General features: G+C 37.8%; 1 protein-coding gene across 1 annotated transcript in view; it reads right to left on the bottom strand.

Annotated features, from left to right (window-relative positions):
- Positions 1 to 6,005: 6,005 nt before the first annotated feature.
- Positions 6,006 to 17,735, bottom strand: part of HNMT (histamine N-methyltransferase) — a 35,478-nt gene continuing 23,748 nt past the window's right edge. Inside the window, exons 4-6 of the mRNA XM_061199607.1 lie at positions 17,319 to 17,449; positions 14,083 to 14,176; positions 6,006 to 6,700 (exon numbers count right to left, since the gene is read on the bottom strand). Of these exons, the coding sequence (XP_061055590.1) occupies positions 6,345 to 6,700; positions 14,083 to 14,176; positions 17,319 to 17,449 (581 nt within the window). The 3' untranslated portion in view covers positions 6,006 to 6,344. The remainder of the gene's footprint in view (positions 6,701 to 14,082; positions 14,177 to 17,318; positions 17,450 to 17,735) is intronic.

Raw genomic sequence — 17,735 nt, 5'->3', positions numbered from 1 at the left:
AGCTAGGATAGGGGTGACAGATAATTTAAACATGAAATGGGTGATGCTTGGGACCTGGTAGGAATAGAGCTAGAGAAATAAAAGCAAAAGTCAAGGCAAATGGATGAGAGAACCCAGGTGTTTGGCAATAGATTTAAACTACCTTATTATTGAAGCATAGTGTTCAGAAAGAGTGCCGTTTCACCATTCAGTGAGGTGATTTTTTTTTGATACTACCCTTTGACCATCCTATTGCTTTTTCTTTTCTGCAATGAGATCCCTTCAATTTGCAGATGGACATTTGGGGGCAAAGGCAATTTAGTCTGATGAAGTCTTACTCTTTAAGATAACCTACATCTATGATGACAGAGGATCATAAACTTAATTCTCCCAATGTATAGAGGCACAGTGTGAAGTCAGAATGTGTAAGGGCTAGCTTACCTTCTTTTACAAACTTATTTTGAGAGAGGAGCAAGTCATTTAACTTAGTATCTCAGCTTCATCACCTCCAAAATGGAATAATAATAATCAGTCTTTCAAATTCATTAAGTAAGAATCAAGTGAGATCTTACACGCTATTCTAACAATGACATTTGGGAGGCAAGAGGCAGACACCCACACAGACACCTTGGGGAAAGGGGTACTTGTTTTCCAGCTAAACATAGACAGGAATTGGAAATGGTAAGGAGCATTACTCAAGACAACCAAAGCACATCTCCTGTTCCAAGGCCATGTGGTCTTATTCTCTCTGTAGGTCTGCTCCGTTCCTCCCTTTCTAACTGTGGCATCCTAGTGAGGTCCTCCCACGTATGGCCACTGTGGTGGCTACCTGGACTAGAATTCATCTCATGACTTTTCAGCCCACCTACTGGAGAAAGCCACCTAACCTCCTGACTGTCCTTCAAGTGTGTCAAGCTCATTCCCACATCAGGGACTTTGTACTTGCACTTCCTTCTTTCTGAAATGCTCTTCTCCCAACTCTTTGCATGGCTGCCCCTTCACTTCATTTAAATCTCTGTTCGAATTTCACCCTTCTTTTTAAAATAAAAAAAAAGCCTTCCTTGACCATTCCAACTACTCTTATTATCCCCTCCAGTACTCTCTTCTCCTTATCTACTTTTGTGTTTTTAATCATGCCTATCATTATCTGACAAATATTGATTTTTCGGTCCACCCTCCCACTAGAAATCAGGTCACTGACGTTGGGAACTTTGTTTTCTTTACTACATCATCACCTTTGCTTAGAACAATGTCTCACACAATCAGTAGTGGTGGAATGTATATTTCTTGAATGAATGAAAAGATGAATGCCTAATTTCCCCAGGTTTGGAATTCTAAATTAGTGAGAGAATTAAAGGGATCCCTTTTATATTTGTGAAGAGAAACCACTCCATTCAATCTCTGGCCAGCCTATGTATTGCCATCCTTGTGTCAGCTGCCCACCCTTTCTTTGGTCTACTCAGGTAGGGTTGAGATGGGGCCACTTTTCATAGTATGGAGCGCTGGTACTTATAGCATCAGGCAAACAGATGCCCTCAGGTGGGATTTGAGTGGCTTAGCCCTGGTGGCACTTGGGCTTCGTGAAGCACCGGTTCAGCAATAACAGAGAGGCCATCTACCTTTGGCTAGAAATGTCAAGGTCAGGATATAGGTTGCTTCTTCCAGGTACTATCTCTCTCTCTAGCCTCAGTCATAATTTTCCTTAATTTTAATTTTTTTAAAATGTGTTCTGCATTTTATATTGAATTTTTATGAGCAGTTAATAATAATTATAGTTAATATTTTTGAAATTCCCTATGAGCCTGTCACTTTATGAACATATTTCTGTAACTTAACTCCTAGAATCCTCATGACCATCCTCTAAGGTCGGTACTGTGATTATCATCTTCATTTTGAAGATGAAGAAATCTGATAATAGAGAAAATGAATTGCCTGAGATCTCTCAGTGAGTAATTAATAGAACCAGGATTTGAACCCAGGAAATCTGGTTCAAGCTGTCCATCTAACAAGACTATTTTAGGTAATCAGTCCCTTGTGGGGCTTATCAAGAAGTCCTTATTTTCTTAGAAATAATATTCTGATGGGGTAAATATATTTAAATATGCTTTTAAAATGACAAAATACTCTGTGTAAGCTATTTTTATTAAGCAAACATTTTGAATACATTAAATATACATTTGGGTCTGTGCAATGTCACAGATTTAAGATCTAGTATTTTCTGTGACCTTTGCATCTGTTTTTTATGGATGCACACCAGAAATTTAAATTTTTTCTTTTGCCCAGATTGGCAGAGTTTTCTTTTTTTATTTTGTTTTATTTTTTGTTTTAATTTTTTATTGAAGTATAGTTGATTCATAATGCTGTGGTAGTTTTTGGTGAACAGGAAAGTGATTCAGTTATATATATATTTTTATTTTTCATATTCTTTTCCATTATGGTTTATTACAGGATATTGAATATAGTTCCCTGTGCTATACAGTAGGACCTTGTTGTTTACCCATTATATACATAGCAGTTTGTATTTGCTAATCCCAAACTCCCAATCCACCCCTCCCCCCCCCCCTTCACAACCACAAGTCTGTTCTCTATGTCTGTGAGCCTGTTTCTGTTTCGTAGATAAGTTCATTTGTGTCATATTATGGTTCCACAAATAAGTGATATATGGTATTTGTTATTTTCTTTCTGACTTCACTTAGTATGATAATCTCTAGGTCCATCCATGTAGCTGCAAATGGCATTATTTCATTCTTTTTTTATGGCTGAGTAGTCCATTGTATATATGTACCACATCTTCTTTATCCATTTATCTGTCAGTGGACGTTTTGGTTGCTTCCCTGTCTTGGCTATTGTACATATTGCTGCTATGAACATAGGGGTGCATGTATCTTTTTGAATAATAGTTGTGTCCAGATATATGCCCAGGAATGGGATTGCTGGATCATATGGTAGCTCTGTTTTTATTTTTCTGAGGAACCTCCATATTGTCTTCCATAGCGGCTGCACCAACTTACATTCCCACCAACAGTGTAGGAGGATTCCCTTTTCTCCACACCCTCCCTAGCATTTGTTATTTGTAGACTTTTAATGGTGACCATTCTGACTGTTGTGAGGTTGGTACCTCTTTGTAGTTTTGATTTGCATTTCTCTAATAATTAGCGATGTTGAGCATCTTTTCTTGTGCCTGTTGGCAATCTTTGTGTTATCTTTGGAGAAATGTCTATTTAGGTCTACTGCCCATTTCTTGATTGGGTTTTTGGTTGTTGTTGTTATTGAGTTGTATGAGCTGTTTGTATATTTTGGAAATTAAGCCATTGCCGGTCACTTCATTTGCAAATATTTGCTCTCATTCCGTAGGTTGTCTTTTCATTCTGTTTATGGTTTCCTTTGCTGTGCAAAAGCTTGTAAGTTTGATTAGGTCTCATTTGTTTATTTTTGCTTTTATTTCTATTGCCTTGGGAGACTGACCTAAGAAAATATTGCTATCTATGAATTATGTCAGAGAATGTTTTGTCTATGTTCTCTTCTAGGAGTTTTATGTGTCATGTCTTATATTTGTCTTTAAGCCCTTTTGAGTTTACTTTTGTGTATGGCGTGAGGGAGTGTTCTAACTTCATTGATTTACATGAGGCAGTCCAGCTTTCCCAACACCACTCCCTGAAGAGACTGTCTTTTCTCCATTTTATATTCTTGGCAGAGTTTTCAATTAAGAAAGTTGCCAATTTTTACAATAAACAAAGATCAAGGCCCTAAAATATTTTGCTCCACTTAATACTTTGTCTTTGGATTTGGCAGGACTCGCTAACAAATGCAGAAAAGTGTCAGAAACACTTTAAATAAGTTAAGGTTTATACTAAGGGCAACAAACAATTTTGTTGGGTTTCTTGAGCTGTGGTTACAATAAGAATATAAACACATAGGTATAAGATAGGTGCTTGAGAAAGAAAGTAATCCATTACTTAGCATCTTCTATACGCATGGCCCCATGTTAAGCACTGGGAGATGTACAATGATGTATAAAACAACATTCCAAATTCATGTTGTGGGATTTTTTTCTGAACCACAAAAACAGACTTGAATATTCAATATGTGACTGCCTCAAGTCCTTTGTAATATCGTGAAGTGCAGGCAGAAGCCAATAGTTCCATCCCTCGCACCTGTTGTACCCTTGTATCTTTCCACCACTGACTGGTATGTAACTCCTAAGGATTTTCTCTTAAAAAAGGCTTGACTGTTCACATTACATTAAATTGAAGCAGGTGAGAATTTATTTATCCTCGTATTTTATAGTAAGGGCTGTATGAGAAAAAGGCCATATTTACAAACATCTGTCTATAGACTGCTAGTCTTCTTCATCTTTAAGCAGCATGTTAGTTCTATTCTTGTTTTGTTTTGCACATGTGCTTTTTAGAAAAGACCGTAATTTGCTCTGTAGTCTTGATTTCTATTTTTTTTGTGAAGTTGTTCAAGGTCGTCATGGTCCATATCCATCAATCATGCCTGCTTCACAGGTTTCCTTTGTCAGTAGTACATATCAGTATGATTAATGGTTCAGGGTTCATATTCAGGAATCTGATTGGATAACTGTCATTTCATTTGTTGGAACTGACAATTCAAAAAACATTGATAAAGTTGTCCAAGAAAAGAGAGTAATGCAAGTCAGTTTTACTTATTATGAACAATAAAGCTTGGTAATTTGTTGGTATACATAGGCTCTATACTCCAGTGTATTTCCTGGGCCTAAGGGAAGGCATTAACCCTTTTTAAGTGACTATACCACAGCATTAAGTGGTAGCTCTGTGATGTGAAAGAGTGAATATCGTACTATGTTGAACGTTTCATCACTGGTGAATCAGGGTCCGTGACCTCTTTAGTAAAACCTTACTTTTGTTCTGTTTCTAACAGGGAGTAGTAATTATTTACTTACTTTTAAAAATATATGTATTTATTAATTATAAAATTACTTAATTATTTAAGAGGTATGCTGTTTTTTTAAGAATGATAGATGTTTATTATTAAAGATAATGTAAAGATTATCAAAAACTTTTCAAAAATCCTGAAATACTACTGTTAAAGATGATTTAAAAATATATATATTTATTTTATTTTATTTTATTTTTGGCTGTGTTGGGTCTTCGTTGCTGCGAGCGGGCTTTCTCTAGTTGTGGCGAGCGGGGGCTACTCTTCGTTGTGGTGGCTTCTCCTGCTGCGGAGCACAGGCTCCAGGTGTGCGGGCTTCAGTAGTTGTGGCTCGCAGGCTCCAGAGTGCAGGCTCAGCAGCTGTAGCACACGGGCCCAGCTGCTCCGTGGCATGTGGGATCCTCCCAGACCAGGGCTCGAACCCGTGTCCCCTGCATTGGCAGGTGGATTCTTAACCACTGTGCCACCAGGGAAGCCCTAAAGATGATTCTTGATCTTAGAGGAGATCTTAGACAGAGGGGCATAGGGATGATGGAGTATTGAAATAGATGCAAGTGTTTTCTAAAAATTTAGTGAATGATAAAAGGTGTATTTTAAGTCAGTGGGTTTTTTTTTTTTTTTGTCAATTGTGTTGATATAGATGGTTTTCTTTTTGAGGAAAATCAGCTTGTTCTCAACTCACTCTTGATACTTATGTAAACTTCAAACATATCAAAGATTTTTTTACAGTGAAATTATTATGATTAAATATGTTAATATTCTAAAACCTTAGTTTTAGGAGGCCTTTTAAAATGTGTCAGAAGTCCAGAAATTAAAAAAGGAAAAAAACTACATTTGACTGAATAAAGTAGAAAAACTTCAGTATAGCAGAAAACAAACAAAACACTACAAAATCATAGACAAAATTAAAAGAGAAAACAAAGTGGGAGGAAATGATAACACATGACAAAGTTAGAGTAATCAATAAAAATAAGAAACTACAATAAAGAAATGCACATAGAGAAATACTTCTTCACAGAAGGGGAAAAATCAATAAACATATGCTTTCTTAATGTCCAAGGTATCAATAAGCATATACTTTACTAGTATTTTAAAAATCCATAGCACATATTTTATTAGTATTCCAGGAAATTCCATTATAATCAACAAATGGAAAGGATTTTATTGTCAATAAGCCCGTGAAACTTAGTTGTCTCATTTTTCCAGATTATGTGGTATGTAGACAGCATGTAGTCTCTTTACCAATAGAAGGGATGGGATAAGACCAGCAGTGTCATATATGATTCCACATGGAAGTCCAAGAATATCTTGGGATTTTCTAGATTTTACATATCAGAGAAAATGCTCTGTTTATGTTATGAGACATATTTATAATTTTAATACACAAATAAGTGAATGATCAAAATTGTTCAAACTATAGCTTTTGAATACATTCTCATGGTGGATATTTATGCCTCAACCACTATGAAACTCAGACTGTTATTGAAAAGGACCTTTCCCTCTTTATTTACACTGAATTCAGGCTCTTGCAGATCTTTCATAATTTCTGCTTTGAGATCAGGTGGTGCTGTTGTACTAAAGTTGCAGGTTTCTGTCAAAAAATCCCAAAGCAGGTCTCCATTTTCATTGCCGTCAATAAAACAGTCAGATATGTCCATGGTGGACGGAAGGTCATAACACTCATACTTAATCCCGAACTTGTCCAGCATCTGCATGAGGTCAGATGACGTGACATACTGGCAGAGGTCATCCCGGGGTAAGTGAGATCCGTACTTTTTCCATAGCTTGTCCCAGCTACTGGTTCCTGTGCAACAGAACAAAATTCATGCTTTCAGTTATTCTTCTTTTCCTTTACCTACTCTGCCAACCAGTACACTAGATGCTTGGAATAGAGCAGTCAATTTTAAAAAAAAAGAAATTCTTGCCTTTGTGTAGCTCAGTTCAAGGAGTGAAGGGGGTGGGAGGAGAGAAAGTTAAATAAATAAGTAAATAAATCATATATCAGATGGTGCAGAGTGCCAATGAAAAACAAATCAGAGAAAGGAATGAGGGGGATCGAAGAGTTGGATGGGTTGCTGTTTATATCAGGTTGGTCGCAGACAGTCTCTCTAATAATGTGACATTTGAGCAGAGACATGACAGCAAGCCACACAGATATCAGAGAGGAGATTACTCCAGGTAGAGAGAAGAGCAACTGCAAAGGACCTGAAGCAGGAACAGGCTTGGCATGTTAAGAACTAGCCAAGAAGCCAGTGAGATTGGAATTGAGTGAACAGAGGGGAGCATGGAAGGAGAGGAGGTTGTATGGGTGATGGTGAGGAGTAGATTGGGTGCTAAATCATATGGAAAAAGATGAGAAGCCATTGTAGTGTGGTCTAATAGAACTTTCTGGACTCTTGGACATGTTCCATATTTGCATTGTCCAGTATCGTAGCCACTAACCACTTTATGGTTATGGAACATGTGAACTGTGGCTAGTGTGACTAAGGAAGTGAATTTTAAATGTTACTTCATTTTAATTCATTTCACTTTCAGTAGCCAACTGTGGCTTCCATATTGGACAAAATATTAGAGTGACTTAACCTGATTTGCATTTTCATAAGGTCACTCTGGCCACACAGATGGACTATTCTCTATTGAGAATAGACTATAGGGGCGTAAGGACAGAGCAGGAAGAACAGTAAGAAAGCTACTGCAATAATCTGGGTGCTAGATGATGTTACGTTGCACCAGCAAGATTGGAGGTGATGAGAAGTGGTTGAATTTTTTATATATTACACTCCTAGATCCAATGCCATTTGCCAATGATTTGGATATTGTTAACAATAATAATTTGGATAGTGAAAGAAAGAAAAGAATCAGTGATGACCCCAGTCATTTTGGCCCAAGCATCTGAAAAGAGAGAATTGCCATTATTGGAAATGGGAAGAATGAGGGAGGAACATTTTTAAATGCGTTATCAGGCATCTGGTTTTGGAAAAATGAGGTTGAGATACCTGTTGGATATTCAGGTGGTGATAGGAGGAAGGCAGTTGTTTATGTTAGTCTGGTTCAGAGGAAAGGGTCTAAGAGTAAAAACTGAAATAGAAAGAAAGAGCACAGCAAATACAATGATAGTTTACCCCAACCAAAGATGGGGTAGCCTCTCATGTCTGTACAATTACAGGATGCTGCCTTGGACTGCAACAGCTAGGTTGAGTCCTAAAAATTTTGTCCCCAGCTTTAGAAGATATATTAGCAGTGTATGTTGTATTTAGTTGAAAACCTGGCCCAGTGTAGAAGCTAAGAGATACAGCATCTGTGGGAGAGATAGGTTGGACCGTTCTGACACTTCATGAATGAGACGAGATTTGGTATTTAGTCTCTCAGAAGCTCGGTTTTCTCATCTATAAGATAGAGATAACCATACTTACCTCAAATGCAACTGCAAGTATTAAATGAGATAATTGAAGTGAATCATTGCTCAATGGTAAGCACATGGCAGATGTGTAATAAGTACTTACAAAATAAATGAATATTATATGGAATTACTTTGATAATGTATTTCCACTGGTTGTAATCTTGAGAATGTGAAAAGACAAATTTGCTGTTCAGAAATCTGTAATAATACTAATAAATCAAAACAAAAGAACAGCTATTTATGGACTTTCTAATATACGCATCTAATATTGGGCTGTTACAGAGATAGTGGATATGTGCAGCAATTAAGAGTGGTCTCTAAAGCCTGACTTTCTGAGTGTGAAGCCTGGCTTTTCCTCTTACTAGCTTTATGAACCTGTGCCTCAGTTTTGTCATCTATAAATCAGGGATAATAATAGAATATCTTCATAGGATTGTTCCAAGGATTCACCAAGTTAATAAAGTAAGGCACTTAGAACCATGACTGGCACATAGTAAACACTGCTGAAGTGTTAGGAAATTAAGTTGGGCTTGGCCAAAGCAATATAAGAGAGAACTTAAAGCTCTATGAGTTTCAACTCTATAGAGTTACAACTCTATGAGTTGTAACTCTATACAACTCTATGTTGTATAGTTGTAACTCTATACAACTCTATGAGTTACAACTCTATGAGGATTAAAAGTTAAGATTTCAAAGGCATGAACTTTTTTGGTTCCGAAAGCTCCTTTATGATGTAATGAAAGTAATCGGACTCTGCAGAAAAGTATACAAACACTATAAAGCCACAATAATTCTGCATATAATTATAGGGCGTTGGCCTCATCCATGGGCTTGGCTAAAGTCTTCTGATTTAACTCAACAAAAGAGAATAACCAAGGCAGAAAATGGTAAATAATAAATAGCCTAGATAATTGATGTTCCACTAACATTTCAGAAGAGGGAACGATAACTACAGGATAAGCTGTAGAAGAAGGTGGAATTGGAATGAAGCAGAAAAAAATAAAACCTCAGTTCAGTGAAAAAAAAAAAAATGAGAGTCATGAGCATGTACTACAAAAATCTTTCATTCCAAAGACAGTGACTGCCTAAATAAGAATTTGCCTGCAAACAAGACTACAAGAAAATAAATATTTCAGTGGTTGAAGAAAGGCTCTGTTATCATTCACCCTGGCAGAGAAAAAAGAACCAAACACTAATTGAGGAGAATTTGCTGGTGCCAGTGTTCTGTGACTCAGTGCCATTTCTGAGCTGAGCAATTAGAAACTTTCTGACTGATACATTATCATAATGGCTCCCAGTGGGCACAACATATGGTGTTACTTTTGTTTTCAACATGATATAAACCAGGTCCCTTCCCCCCTCCCCCCTCCCCCCGTATTAAAAATAACACACCATGATTTGCCTCCTTCCTTAGATAAGGAGAGGGCAGGACAGAAAATGTCACTGATCTCCTGTAACCAGATAAGTTGAATTTTAATTAGCAACGAAAGCCTGGCTACTACATTTGCAGAAAAACATGCCACTAACATTATTTTAGTGTGGGATACTCCTCATTTTAAAAATCTACCTCTTCTTATTTCTCTTCTTTTTCATCCCCAAATCAAATCTTTTATCATTATAATCAGGAACTTCTGTTTGTTATAAATAAATAAATATTTACTGAGCTGGGCTAACTCTTTAATGGATACTTAGGAACCAGAGGAAAGCCTCTGTTCCCTCCAGCAGCATGTATTCAAATGGGCTGACCAGAAAAATACTGTCATTTAATTCTGTTTCAATTTCTCTTCCTTTTCCTAATTAGTTTCACTTGCCTACCCTTCACTGCTTTTGTCTGCCTATTTCGGTGTGTACTGTGTGCGTGTGAATATGTGTATCTTCTTTATTGAGTCTTTTATTCCTGTTTATTAAATCCATCTTCAAATCTCCAGAACTTTCTGTATTCTCTGATTCCATGTCTATCATGTTAGCTAAAACATGGTATCTTTTTCTGAATGAACATTCAGAACAAGTTGTAGTTGGGATAGTGTAAGGCAGAAATAATAAACAATTATTCAGTTCAATTCAAACACATTCACTGGGTGTCTTCTTCTAGGTGCCAAGGGTTTTGCAAAGATCTGGGACTAGAGATAAGAGGCAGAGCCTCCTGCTCTCCAGGAACTCTCCTTAAACTCCCTATCTGCCTCTGATCAGAAATTAGCACCTTTTTGAAAGTATGTACATGTCTGAATCCTCCATTAGATTAGGAGCCTTTCAAAGGCAGAGGAGTAACAGTCATCTTTGCAACCCCAGAGCCTAGCAGTGACCAACTAGAGGAGCTCAATAAAAGCTGAATGAACCAAATCTACATGACTATCCTATGCAGCCAACTTGGGACCAAGAGTGTAGGCTGTGTTTGAATATGCTGAATACATCTGTCACCTTAACCAAGCTAGGTGCCCTGCATAATTAAATCTAGAAACTGACCCCGTATTTCATTATCTTAGAATCTAATAAATTGCAAAAAATGGGTGTCCATATGGTGCTCAAATAACTGAGTAATTCAGTTTATTCAGAGAGAGAACGCATCAGTTCAGTAACAGGTCAGTGTCTGACTCGGATGGACGGGCAGGAGCCTTAGCTGTGGGGCATATTTAAGATGACCTTTTAGAGCAAGATGTTAATCCAGACATACCATTATGTGCTTAGGTGAGATACTGGCTTGATGAGTGTTCTTAGAAATTTAATTTAGTGACTAGTTCTAGGCTTGCCCGACTCTGTCGGCATCGAGTACTCAGTTTGCTGTATTGCAGTGAGGCTATGGATGACAATATTGCCCCGAAAGAAAGGAAATACACAAACAGGCTTCTTCACGTATCGGTAATTATGAAGCAAATTCCATTTAGAAAGTGACTGCAACAAATGTGATAAAAACAGAGCCTAGTGTGAACCATTTTGGCGTAGGTGTTTCAAGTTCTAGGGTAATATTCAAGTTTAAGGAATGTTTTCATTGGGCAAGTATGAAGAATGGGGTTTCAAGAAGTATAGTTGGGGCTGAGAAGGTAGTTTAGGGTAATGGTTTTTCTACAGCGGTAAGGTAGGAAGTTGATCAGGCACCTCAGGTGACCCAGGGAGCTTTCCCAAACTTGTCTGCTATCCACAGACTGGTCTGGCAGATAGGGATTTGCAGTGATATCATCAGATGAAAAAGTGACTAATAAAAATGTGGATCAGTTCTATACATGTTAATTGACAATGATATAAAACAAATCTGATTAGAAAGTTATTGTGATTAACTTTGTTTTCACTGTTGGAAATTGACCATGCTCTATTTTCCTGAAAGTTGACCCATATATTTGTATCGGCTTTATGAATGCGACAAAGCAGTTCTTGCTATTTTTAAAAAAGAAGCCCATAGGCTCTTCCATACACCGAGGGGCCAACAGAATTTATCTCAGAGAAATATACTGTTGTTAAGATGGGTTTATAGGTGCACAGGTTTATCTAGGTCAGAGAGGCAAAGCAAAAGGGAGTTAAACTGCTCTAGGTAACAAATAAGAGGGGTAGAAGGGGGATGTGAGGAGCTGGTATCTTAGAAAGAGCACTGGAGTTAAGAGGGTTGTGTGTTACCAGTGCTTTCCTCTTTGGGATACCTGCCTCCCACGCTGTGCGCAGTAATGAAAAATTGTAAGCTGTGTGCTGAAAAAGTTAGTAAAACATCTCCACCGTCAAACTACAGAATGAATAAGTTTTGACTCAAAATAACCTTTTTTTTATGAAAGCTAACTGGTTTTTGCGCTTTTACTCCCTTTCTTTGATTTTTTTCCCCCATGAATGTATATAGACATAGTACATGTGAACTACATGTATGCATAGATGCCGTATTATATAGGTATGATTATCTGGAAATAGTCCTTGCATGAACTAAGACTCACAGACCAAGTTCACACAGCTAGGAAGTGCCTCAGCATTCCTGATTTTATGTATCATCCTGCATTTCACTGGGCCTGTTGTGGTTTGCACATATCCTGATGCCAATAAACCACGGATTCTATTAACGTATTCATGATGTAGCCAGCAGAATACTGTGTCCCTAAGGGCACTTAGTCCATTCTCAGTTGCTTGTAGACTGTTCATGCCACTTTCTAAACCTTAGGCTGGCTTTTTCTTATTGGTAGGCATATACTCATAGAGAGCTGCCTTCTGACACTCAAATACTTGACTTCTGAAAATATTTAAGCATAAACCAAATATATATAACAGTGGATCTGCATTTGATACGAAATATATCCTAAAATCAAACATATATGACTACTGGATGAATTGCTATTTCTGTCTGCAACACTGTTTCTTTATTATTGATACAGATTATCAAGAATAGACTGCCCTCAGTGTTGATAACTAAATTTACTTCTGTATTCCTAAATGCAGTACAAAGTGCTTTACCCAAGTGTCCTAATTTAGAGAGAGGTTGGTGGGAAACATCCAGTTTACAGAAGCCCTTCTAAATGGTAAGATAGAACTCTCCCACACAAATGAGTATTTTTAACTAACCTGAGATAAAAATAGTATATCAAATGTTCCCTTAGAGAAGAGGTTGTGTACAGGAACTCTCATTTGCCAAACTCCCACATGAGTTCAAACCCAGGATTATAGGCAACAGCTGTGTTTGCCATCCTTAAAGCCATTCCTCATATTTAAGAATACATGGGGACTTCCCTGGTGGCACAGTGGTTGAGAATCCGCCTGCCAATGCAGGGGACACGGGTTCGAGCCCTGGTCCGGGAAGATCCCACATGCTGGGGAGCAACTAAGCCCATGCACTACAACTACTGAGCCTGCGCTCTAGAGCCTGTGAGCCACAACTACTGAGCTCCGGCGCCACAACTACTGAAGCCCGTGCACCACAGCGAAGAGTAGCCCCCGCTCGTAGCAATTAGAGAAAGCCCACGGCCAGCAACGAAGACCCAATGCAGCCAAAAATAAATAAATAAATAAATTTATAAAGAAAAAAAAGAATTAATGAATTTTGCGACATATGGTTTCTGAGTACAGGGTCTGGTATAAGCTTAGGGAGATAGACGCTGCTGTGTACGTGGAGTGAACCTGCCTAGCAGTGTGTGGACAATCCACAAAGACTGCTGAATGAAAGAAGTAATGAATTAATGAATGCAACAATGTCAGTGTTTCATTTGCTGATCTGTTTACTTATGTTCTCTGTGTGGTACTTATTGTATCATTGGAAACAACATGACATGATCAAATGCCTTCTTTGGAAAATAACACGACAACACAAAACAAAACAAGTGGACCATTTTTGATAGTTATTTGAGAAAACCTAAATGAACAACATTGATAATGGCTCTAGAAATGCAAATTAATCAAATATGATAGTGTCCCAAATATTTAAACCTTTATTTTATTGATATTTATTAATAAACATCACAGAAGAGAAAGAGACATCCAAGGGACAAAAAGGAGGTAAATAGAAATATTTACTATTTTTAGTCTCGTTAAAAACATTCCCATCAGTTGTATTTGCTGTATGTTAAATGAATATTTTTTATATAGAGACAACAAGGATATATTTTCCCGAGAGAAAGAAGTAAACAGACATTTAATTCCACTGGAACTCCTAAATTGAAAGCTGTTGTGAAGGACTTTCCTAATACTGTGTTAATTAATTGACCCTGATCAGAAGCCAAATCAAGAATTTCATAATGAAGATGAAATATACCAGCTGCCTTCAAACACATGCATTCCATGCGCTATCACTGTTTTAAAATTCAGGCTGAAGGAAAATAACTTACCGGACACAAGAGTAATGAGAATCTTAGCACTGGTAGCTAAGAGACTATGGAAGAATTTCAGGGTGGCTGGGATGTCTTTTACATAATACAGCATCTAGAAATGAAGGAAGAGAGAAACGAGATGCTTTTCTATGTCAATGTCTTTGTTGCTTGGACTAAATACTCACTAGAAGGTTTGATGTTCAAGTTGAGTGGATTTTTATTCAACAAAACACTTAAGAAATTTAAAAATTAACGATGTTACATATAGAGATAGAATAATAGTGTGAGAAAATATTTGGGGAGAGGGGAAACTATGGTATTTACTCAACTAGAGTCAAACAGCTTAAACTTTACTCTTTCTGGCTTCATTAACACAGACATTTATAGCTCGAGACAGTCTGCATTCCACATGGGGGCAGTGAATTCTAATGCTCACTCTATATTTTGTGAGTTTTAGTAGTTCTGGGCAAAAATGGTGCTGGCACCGTAAAAACATTCCATTTCATGGAGCGTTGCTTTAAAATTAAGCCCTTTGCACTAGCTTCACCGTAGGCTCACAGATGCTTTTTTTTAAATCATGGAAAATGTGACAGGCTTTGATGTTGACAGATTCTCTAGGGAAATGGACTGGATAAAGCCTAAAGTTACATGCATGGTCCCAGGGTGCTAGGAGTCAGCCCACCCTTTTTTTTTTTTTTTAAATAGATCTTTATTGGAGTATAATTGCTTCACAATACTGTGTTAGTTTCTGTTGCACAACAAAGCGAATCAGCCATACGCATACATATGTCCCCATATCCCCTCCCTCCCATCCTCCCTATCCCATCCCTCTAGGTGGTCACAAAGCACCCAGCCGATCTCCCTGTGCTATGCGGCTGCTTCCCACCAGCCAACTATTTTACATTCGGTAGTGTAGATATGTCGATGCTACTCTCACTTCGCCCCAGCTTTGCCTTCCCACCCTGTGTCCTCAAGTCCATTCTCTATGTCTACCTCTTTATTCCTGCCCTGCAACTAGGTTCATCAGTAGCTTTTTTTTTTTTTTTTTTTAGATTCCATATATATGTGTTAGCATACGGTATTTGTTTTTCTCTTTCTGACCCAGAGTGAAGTAAGCCCACGCGTTTTTAATAACTGAACCATCTCTGGTGAAGTGCAGGGAGAGGTCTTTCCACCCAACACAGATGGAGCTTGGAATTAAACATTGGCAGTAGAAAATTTTCCCTAAGGACTTACATCCCTGGAATCTACCCCCATAGACACTTCTTACGTCTCATCTTCAGCTCTCGTAAACAAGAATTCAGTGTTTTATGTAGATGCCATGATATAATTTATTGCGTAAAGCAAAAACAACCTAAGCTATGCCCCTCTCACACAAATGAATGAAATACAACGGAGCTGCACACAGCTTGTGCAGCATCACAGGCCATATTTAGTATCATGGCACTCCATGCTGTTCATCACAGGGACCATACATAGACAGGCACCCAGATGCAGCTAATCCACAAGATGGCTAACAATCCATGACATGACCTGGCTGAAAAGAGGAGGTGGGTCATAGCAGATGCTCTGAAATTTGATCTAATAGACATAGGATCTCTGCAGTTGATTATGAATATTAAGTTGAAGGATGTCATGAGAATGCTAGGGCTGTTAGGAGCAATAAAGAGACAGAGAAATAGCACAGAAAAATGCAGAGTAGATGGAGAGGAACAGAGCAGTAATGCAGAGGAAGCAGAGTTGCTATAAGAAAGAAAGAACAAACGTGGAGCTTTTGAGAGAAACTGGAGAATGATCTCTGAAGCTGCAACATTATATAAGAATTTTATAAGAATGGGATCCAGAGCATATGTGGAGGGACTGGCTTTTGATAAAGGGAGGCTTTTGTAATAAGAGGAAAGAAAGACATGGTGCGTACAGGTGCAGCTATGTTTGTAAATTTGGAGAGTGAAAGATGATTTTCTACCTGATGGTTTCTCTTTTTGCCACAGAATAGGAAGTGAGGTCATCAGTTGGAAATGAGTGGTGGGGGAGGGATTACAGGAGGTGTAAGGAGAGAGAGGGAGGTATGAAATTGTTATACAGGTGACCCTTGAACAAGGCAGGGGTTAGGGGCACCAACACTCTGTGCACAAATATTCACACATAACATAGAGTTGGCCCTCCCTATATGCAGTTTCTCTGTTTCTGGGGTTCTGCATCCAGTCATGTAGCATTTATTATTGAAAAAATCCACATATAAGTGGACCCACGCAGTTCGAACCTGTGTCATTCAAGGGCCAGCTGTATGAGAAGGTGGGAAAGTCAGTCTAGTAGAGAAACATAGGTTTGCTGAGCAATGTTAAGCACTCCCTTATAGGTAAAAGATTTTGTCCGCTAAGAAAGCAAAGATGTAGGATTGCCTGGATATGCTGATCTTGGAGTCATTTCTTCCTATGATTTTAAAAACTTTATTCCTTTGGGATGACTGTGCTTGTGGACTATAGAAAGCAAAAAGCATCCTGTTGTTCATCGTGGTATTTCTAAAATATACACATCTTCTAATGGTAGCCAGCACCCAAAGCCTATACACCTATATGCTATCCAGATACATCAGTGACCTCTGGAAGTATGTCCCCATACCACCTACTGAATTGTCTCCCCCTTTCCAAGAAATACGCTATCGTATTTCTAAGAAATACACTATCGTATTTCTAAGAAATACCCTATCGTATTTCTAAGAAATACACTATCGTATTTCTAAGAAATACCCTATCAGTGCTGGACCATGGAAATAAATTCCTATGTAATGACTGACTAATGTCAGTAACACTTTGTTGACCTGAGAAATCATCTAGCCTGCCCTTCTGTCATGTGCATACGAGCCAGGTCATCAAAAGAAGGCAAAAGCAAGAGGATTCAGAAAAACTCTGGGATGTTGGTCCATCCAGACCATTAGAGTTACTGGAGAATTGTGTTAGGATGTGTTACACTCTACTATCTTTGAACTTTCAATCCCACAAAAGTTAAGCCAGCATTGAAAAAAAATCAGTAACTATGGGGGTATTTTGCATAGAGAAAACTGGCTTTTTAAATGTTACAGAGAATCTCTTAGTATTGTCAACATCTTTAACTTCTATTTGGACAGATAATGGTCACTTGTAAAATCAGAAATCAGATTTTCATTTTTCTTTTTAAAGTTAAAATATTAGGTACTCTGAAATATTTCTGAAAAATCTTTCTTCTGAGAGTATATAACAATAAATATTTCTTACCTGAATCATATGAATAAAGTCCCACTTCTGAAGTTCTTTTTTCTCCATCATTCTATTTTGATATTCAGATGATGTCTCCTTATGCCAAGTAAACTTTATGTTCTCGAGGTTTGATGTCTTGGCTACAAGCTCTAAAATACGGAGAAAAGGTGGCACACCATCAATTTTAACTGCAAATTCGGAACCCATTTCCATTTAGAATTTTAATGCAATCAGTGTTATATACATAACAGATATAAAGCACATTTTTCTTCTTTATAAATCTCCAGAAGACCAAAGAGTTCATCCTAGTTTTTCCACTAGTGTTAAATGAAATTAGAGAATGGAGTCAATAAGAAATAATTATGAAAATCCTGATCAGACATAGGTACTATTATCTCAGTGTTAATGGGAAATCAACTGGTGAATTTTATCAAT

Source organism: Eubalaena glacialis, chromosome 1 (genome assembly GCF_028564815.1).
Source record: "Eubalaena glacialis isolate mEubGla1 chromosome 1, mEubGla1.1.hap2.+ XY, whole genome shotgun sequence".
Classification (NCBI taxonomy): domain Eukaryota; kingdom Metazoa; phylum Chordata; class Mammalia; order Artiodactyla; family Balaenidae; genus Eubalaena; species Eubalaena glacialis.
The sequence above is the reverse complement of the archived record's forward strand: the minus strand, read 5'-3'. Positions and strand labels throughout refer to the sequence as shown.